This window comes from Parasteatoda tepidariorum, unplaced genomic scaffold (assembly GCF_043381705.1).
Source record: "Parasteatoda tepidariorum isolate YZ-2023 unplaced genomic scaffold, CAS_Ptep_4.0 HiC_scaffold_764, whole genome shotgun sequence".
Taxonomy (NCBI): Eukaryota; Metazoa; Arthropoda; class Arachnida; order Araneae; family Theridiidae; genus Parasteatoda; species Parasteatoda tepidariorum.
In genome coordinates this window covers 24,256-32,357 of record NW_027261903.1, presented here as the reverse complement: position 1 = coordinate 32,357, position 8,102 = coordinate 24,256, and the positions used below count along the sequence as shown (strand labels likewise).

At 35.2% G+C, this 8,102-nt stretch overlaps 1 protein-coding gene across 1 annotated transcript; it reads left to right on the top strand.

Annotated features, from left to right (window-relative positions):
- The first annotated feature begins 2,815 nt into the window (after positions 1-2,815).
- Positions 2,816-4,108, top strand: LOC122272003 (uncharacterized). The gene has a single exon (XM_043054923.1). The coding sequence runs from the start codon at positions 2,816-2,818 to the stop codon at positions 4,106-4,108; it is 1,293 nt and encodes a 430-aa protein (XP_042910857.1).
- The last annotated feature ends 3,994 nt before the right edge of the window (positions 4,109-8,102 follow it).

Here is an 8,102-nt window from a genome sequence, read left to right as displayed (position 1 = left end):
TGTAAGCGTTTATTTATTTTAATACATTTAAAGCCTTGAGCTTAGATTAACTTTTTGCTTTGTTATTCAAAATAAAACAAAAGTATAAGACTTTAACGGGTAAATGACGGGTTATATTTATATTTTTATTTCAGCAAAGGTAAATGGCTTCAAATTATTCTTTTATTTTTTCGTGCATACTTTTGAGTATGAACACTTTATTTCCACTTTTTGGAAATATATATATATATATATAACGTCGTTGCCGAGTGGAAGGATTAAAACAGGTCTTAGGTCGGGAAGGAGGGTACAAAATTTTTTATTATGACAGAGCAGTCATGAGAAAAGTGAAAGTGAGCATGAAATGTTGCGTTCCTTGGTTATATGTTAGGAAAAATCTTGCAAAGTAAAATTCGTAAAATGTCTTAATTTAGGGAAAGAGGGAAATCTTAGTAAATGTTATTGGTTTATAAAATAGCTCGAGCGTTTCCCACACAGAGCAAAGGGAAAAATGTCCTGCTTTTAATTAAATGCATACTTGAGCCAAAAATAGATTTAAGAACAGGATGTGGCTTTTAAAAGTGTGAGAAAGTATTTCGATTAGAATAATAATTAGGATAACATAAAAAGATTAATTGAAGCTTTTTATCTTAAATCCTCCCTCGCCAAAAATGCTTAATTACAATCCAAATATTTTTAAAAATTATCTATTTGCAAAATCTTCCCTATGATATAAGTACAATTAAAATGAAAAGAGTCAAATTTGTAATATTAACAATATATAAAAGTAATATGAATTATTAAAAATACACATTTGTGCACATGGTAAAAATTTTAACACAATCAAAAATCTGTAGTAGCATTATCAGCAAATTCAAAATTTTCATTTTCAACAGTTTTTTTTGACTTAAAAGTTTTTTCACTATAAGAAGTATTCTTCATAATAACACAATTTAAGCCAACTCTTCAATCAGGATGATAAAAATTTATAAACATTTTTAAAAATGCGTAATTTAAAATGTAAAACACAAAATACAAAAACAGTTTTACTGGAAAAATTTCAATCTGGAATTAGACTTGAGTATTGTTTACCTTGTTTGAAAACAAAATAAAATAAAAAGATGACACAGTGGTTGTTATTGCGAAGTCCAAGATTTCAGTATTGTATTCATTTCACTTATTTATTATTAACCTTTCATATTTATCATTTTAATAGCAAAATATCCGGAATTTTTCTTTTTATGTCCAAAATTTGCCTTCTATGACATTTTTTCTTTTCTTTTTCTCTCTTATTTTTCTTTTCTTTCTACTTTCTTTATATTTATTTATACTTTTTCTTTATTGGTATTTTTACTGCAATTATTAACCCGGATTTCAGGAAATATGTAAAGACAAATTGCTTTTTTAATCAGAAAAGGTGATCAGTCTTCTCAGATTTTGCATTACAACCTGTTTAAAACAGTAAATCACTAATTGAAATTCAAAACAAACTTTCAAATTTAATATGGTATTAAGGTAAATCAGTTTTTAATTTTTGACTGATCTAGCTATTTTCTTTATTTTTAATCTGAAGTGCAAGTTTGGTTAATTTGCAAATTACCTTTCATTTCTTTTTTTTTTCATTTATATCTTTTTTTCTTTCTTTTTGGACATAAATTTTTTTTTTCAAAAATTTTAGTTCGGATATTTTTTTAAAGTAATTTTTGTGCAGAGATCTTAATTGGTAATTTAATTTGTTACAATCAGGTGTTAGGAAACTCTAATATTTTCATTTCTATTTTTAGCGTGTTTCTGAAGTGTATTTGGTTACTCTTACTTTTCAATTTTCCTAACTGTATGCTGGAATTATAGTTCAGTAATAAAGAAACGATTTGTTTATGAAAATTACTGAGATGGAACTGAGCTATGAACTAATTACCAGCGTTGGACTCAAACACTAATGTCTGGTTTCACATTTCAATTGAAATTCTAAAAACAAGTATTTTGTTCATTTTTCTAACTATTTATGTTAGTTTTAACATTTCTCGATTTAATTTCTGCCACACCGTAATCGCATTCATATGTCAATATCAATACCAGAAATCAATATCAATAATTATTGTAGTTGAATTTAGAAAAAAAATTTTTTTTTTAATTGTTTTAATTGCATTTTTATCTTCACCCTGAACACTATAGTGAAACAAAAATATAAATTCTACTCATCAATAATTCATGGAAACTGTAACACATAAAACAATAAAAATAAAAATAATTTCTCGAAACATTTTTATGACAATCAATTCACTGAAAATAAAATCCCTGAGGGGGTTTACCTTCTTTAGGTAAACACAGGGAGTCACGCCCCGGGGTACCCTAGTGATCTGTCCTCCCTTCTGTTTCTTCTCCCTTTTCTCCAACTTTCTCCTCTCTCTTCCCCCTTGTCGTGGTTGCCACATTAACTGGTGAGGGCTTTTTGTCTGTGTTCGATTACCACCCTGTTGTATCGGACTCAGATGGGAAGAGACCCATGTCCCTGGAAAAAGGGATCCTGGCAGTTGAGGGGCGTCTTGGTACCCCAATACACTGCTTTGGCCCGTGCGTCAGGAAAACGGGAGGTGCATATTGGCCTGTATGCACCAACCGGCTAGCTTCGAACGTCATCTGTTGGCTAGGGTCAAGTCCGGGGTCACTTACTAGGTATCTCGTTAAGGGTGGAGGCTGCTTCAGGGGTGACTCGCGGACGTATAGCTATTGGTTAGCATCGGTGTCAAGTTACTCATTTTTGTTACTTGCATCCCCCATGTAGGACTCCGTGGTGGGTGATGCCGCTGATAGTGGAAGTATTTTGAAATTTTCTATGGCTGAAAATAGAGGCAAGGTGTTTAGTTCTGCACACCATAGCAAAAACAGCGGAACAACCCCTTTACCGTTAGAACACGCTCGATATTTCATAATAAGTTTGACAAATCCAACTGTTCCAAACACTTCGTTTGCGAAAGTCTCGCCATTTTTAATCCACAAGGCTCTTCTGTCAGTATTGGGAGAAGTAGCTTCTGTGAAAAAATTGCGTTCGGGTGACCTTTTAGTTGAGGTCTCCGAAAAACAAGCTGCTATATTATCCACATGCGAGAAAATCTGCTCATTTACAGTAACTGTCTCCCCTCATAAAACTCTCAACACTTCACGAGGTGTAATATCACAATCAGAATTCCTCGATGATGAAGAGGAAACTATCGCTGAAGAATTAAAAGAACAACATGTAACTGCTGTCCGTAGAATTAAGATACGTAGGGATGGTAAACTTATCCCAACGAAACATCTGATTCTTACTTTTGACACGCCGAAACTACCATCTTCGGTTAAGCTTGCCTGGCATAACTGCCCCATACGACCATATGTGCCAAACCCATTAAGGTGCTTTCAGTGCCAAAGGTTTGGCCATTCTAAAACATCTTGTCGTAGCAAGCCAATTTGTGCCCACTGCTCTGGTTTTGACCATAGTGACACTTCCTGTGAGCTGCCAGCCCTTTGCAGTAACTGCAATGGCGCGCATGCAGCATACTCCAGGAACTGCCCAAAATGGTCCCAAGAGAAGGAAATACAAAGTGTAAAAGTGTTGCAAAATGTTACGTTCAGTGAAGCTCGCCGGATAGTCACCGCCCGTACTCCTCGCCCGGGTGTATCCTATTCCGCGGCTACTAAAATTTCATATAATTCAGTGAGCACTCAAACAGATAATCTACCAACCCCTCCCTCACAGCCCAAAAATCAAAAAATTCCGATTCCATTGACACAGAGCAGCAAAAAGCCCATATTTAATTTTACTGGACCTTCAGCACCTCGTAGACCTGTCTCAACATCTCCTCCACCTACAAAAGCATCTCGGACAGATTTCTCAGTGAAGCCTCGGCCTGACTTTACGCAGCGCTCGAAGTCAAAACTCCCTCCTAGCGAAAAACCGGGACTCACCCGGAAAAAGAAAAATCCTAAATTTAATCAGTACTCTAATCAATCTGCTTCTGCTATTGCACAGAAGGCGGATGATATTTTAACGTTACATCCTTCAGAAGATGAATCGCTTTTTGATGAACTTCCGATGGATGACGCACCTCCATCCACATCTACTTCTACATCCAAGAAAAAGAAATAATGACAATTTCCCTTATTTCTTGGAACTGTCGCAGTGCAAGAAATAAAATCTCTGATATCAGAGATATTGTATCTAAATATCAACCTTTATGTCTTGCGCTTCAAGAAACATTTTTGGTTTCATCAGACAATTTTAAACTTCGCAACTATGTCTGCCATCGAAAGGATTGCGTTGATACTAATCGACCTAGCGGTGGTGTTGCAATATTAATCTCTACAAGTTTCCCATCATCTCTCATTTCATTGTCGACTCCATTACAGGCTGTTGCCGTTCAAATTTACGTTAATATCTCCATTACAATCTGCTCTGTTTACTTACCTCCACATGCCGCTATAACTCAAATCGATTTAAACTCATTGATTCATCAACTGCCCACACCTTTTCTACTATTAGGGGATTTTAATGGTCACAGCGAATTATGGGGTAGTTCCGACTCCAATGCACGCGGATGTCAAATAGAAAGACTCATTATTGATCATAACTTATGTTTACTGAATCAAGGAGAGGACACATATTTTCATGCACCCACACAGACTTTCCATTGCATTGATTTAGCTTTATGTTCACCGGCAATTTTACCATTCTCACAACTCTCAGTTGATGATGACCTTCATAACAGCGACCACTTTCCTGTCATCATTTCATANTGCAGCTCATCTCAGTATCCATATTGGTCTTTTTTGGTTCATGATAACATTTTCAATAGTGATCACTTCCCCTTAATACTAACTCATACAGGCAGCAGTAACTTTCAAAATTCCCGCACGCCACGACTTAAAATAGACACTATGAATTGGAACAAATTTAAATCGACTGTAAATATAAATGAAAACTTTATAAACCAAACCAATATAAATGATGCAGTGGAACATATCACATCGAATATACTTAAAGCAGCGAAACACTGCACAAAGATGACATCAACTAAACTGCCAAAACATCCGAAACCTTGGTGGAATCAAAACTGTTTTCAAGCACAGAAAGAACAAAAAAAGCAATGGCAAACCTTTCGTAGACACCCAACCACAGATAATCTGATTGCATTTAAAAAAGCTCGGTCCATAGCCCGGAGAGTTCGAAGAAATGCTCAAAAAACCTCGTGGAAAAATTATGTCTCCTCAATAAACAGTAATACACCCTCAACTGAAATCTGGAACAAAATTAAAAGTATATCCGGTAAATATTGTGAACATAACATACCTATTCTCAAAGTTAATAACACACATATATCACACACTCCTGATATTGCAAATGCTCTTGCTGCTGCTTTCTCTGAAATCTCAAGTGCTTCAAATTACAAAGAACCCTTCGCCACATTTAAGAAAAATATCGAAAAAATTAAATTGAGGCCAAAAGATGACATAGATTGTAATTATAACCAGCCATTTACAATAAATGAACTCCAATATGTTCTAAAAAACACCCGTCCTTCAACACCTGGACCAGATGAAATTCATTATTCAATGTTACAAAACCTGCCGGATAGAGCTTTAGTGCTTCTACTTCAATTATATAATCGTATCTGGACAGAAAGAGTTTTTCCACAGACCTGGTCAACAGCATATGTTATCCCTATTTTAAAACCTGGTAAGAATTCCGAAGACACCACAAGCTACAGACCAATAGCCTTAACTAGCTGTCTTTGTAAACTTTTTGAAAAGATGGTAAATAAACGTTTAGTATTTTTACTTGAATCGCGAAATCAATTATCTCCTTATCAAAGTGGTTTTCGCAAGGGCCGCAGTACCACTGATAATTTACTCAAACTTGAAACCGACATCCGTCACAGCTTTCTCAAAAATCAACACTTGGTTTCTATATTCTTTGATATGGAAAAAGCATATGACAGGACGTGGCGTTATGGAATCTTGCGAGATTTAATCAATTGTGACATTGGCGGTAATTTATTTTATTTTATCAAAAACTTTTTATCAAACAGGACATTTAGAGTTAAAATTAGTTCAACTTTATCAGATGTTTTTTCCCAGGAGCAGGGTGTTCCTCAGGGAAGCGTTTTAAGTGTGACACTTTTCATTTTGAAAATAAACGAAATTTTAAATCAACTTCCCCCGACTGTCTATGGCGAGCTATTTGTCGACGATTTTAGAATTTCATGCCGATCTGTCAATATGTCTCTCATTGAACGACAACTACAAATAGCTGTGAATAAAATTTTAAAATGGGCAAATGAAAACGGTTTTACATTTTCCCCACAAAAAACTCATTGTGTTCATTTCTGTCGTAAACGTGGTATGCATCTTCATCCTGAGATAACTCTGAATAATAACGTGATTCCTGTTTTAGCAGAAACCAAGTATCTAGGCATGATCTTCGATGAAAAACTTACATTCAAACCACACATATTTTATATTAAAAGAAAATGCTCTCAAACACTTAACATTCTTAAGGTCCTCACAAACTGCTCATGGGGGGCTGATATGGACGCAATGCTAAAAATATACCGGTCCGTAATCCGTTCCAAACTTGACTATGGTATTTCTGTATACTCATCAGCCCGCCAATCTGTATTAAAATATCTCGATACCATCCATCATCAAGGATTAAGAATTTCATCGGGTGCATTCAGGACTTCACCAGTTGAGAGTCTTTATGTTTTATGTTCTGAACCTTCTCTGCATTTTCGTCGTTACAAGTTATCTCTGGACTATTATTTTAAAATAAAAGCGAATCCACTTCATCCACTCTACTCTTGTGTTTGCCATCCGCAACTTGTTACTCACTTCTCTTCACGTCCATCTTACATTCCTTCATTTGGAATTAGAACCACCAACATTTTATGTGAGCTTAACGTTTTAAATTTTGAGGTTTTTACTAGCACAGACGCTATCCCACCATGGGTTGATCTTACAACTTGTGTTTTAAACGTTTTTAATAATTTGAAAAAATCCGAGACGAGCCCAACAATTTTTAGCCAAATGTTTTACGAACATCGTCATCAATATATGGATTTTACACCTGTTTATACAGATGGATCGAAACATGATAACCATGTTGGTTGTGGTGTTGTTTACGAAAGCTCTAATATTTCTGAAAAATTTCTTCACGAAACTTCAATTCTCACTGCAGAATGCTATGCTATTTTGCTAGCACTTAATTTTATTTCAAACCAAACAAAAAATAAATGGATAATTTATACTGATTCTCGTAGCTTTATATCTAGTGTTCCTTACGTCGGAAAAAACCCCATAATTCAAAAAATACAAAGCCACTTTATGAAAATGCAAGTCCGAGGGTTCAGCATATATTTTTGTTGGATACCGTCACATGTCGGCATTCTTGGAAATGACCGTGCTGATATCATAGCTAAAACTACTCATAACTTAAGCAGGCCAACACAATTGACTTGCTTAGACCTGAAACACATTTGTAAAACTTCAGTTCATCAGGCCTGGAAAAATCATTGGAATGCGCAAAATAATAATAAATTATATGAAATTTACCCTAATCTTGATAATTGTAAGACATTAACTGTTGATCGCAAAACCCAGACTATTATAAATAGACTACGTATCGGTCATACTCGTTTCACTCATATGCATTTACTGAAAGCCGAACGTGCACCCAGCTGTACTCTATGTCAAGTTAACATTTCAATTAAACACATATTAACTGACTGCAGACGATTCAAATATTTGAGGAAGAAACTTTTTGGCAGATTTTATCCCCATCTTTCATCCCTACTTAGTGACCCTATACATCACAATCTCATCAAGTTCATCAAAACAATAAAACTGTATTCATTGATATAAGTAAAAGTGCAATTTTTTTTACCTAGTGACTGGCGCAGTATAGCCACTTCTGGCTCTTGTGCCATTAAACTTTAACCAACCAACCAACCAACTTTCCATTCTGGGAGAAGTTGCCTCAGTAAAAAAGCTACGCTCTGGTGACCTCTTAGTTGAAGTCTCCTCTGCAAAACAGGCAACTATTCTGGCAACATGCACCACCATGTGTTCATTTAATATAACAGTAA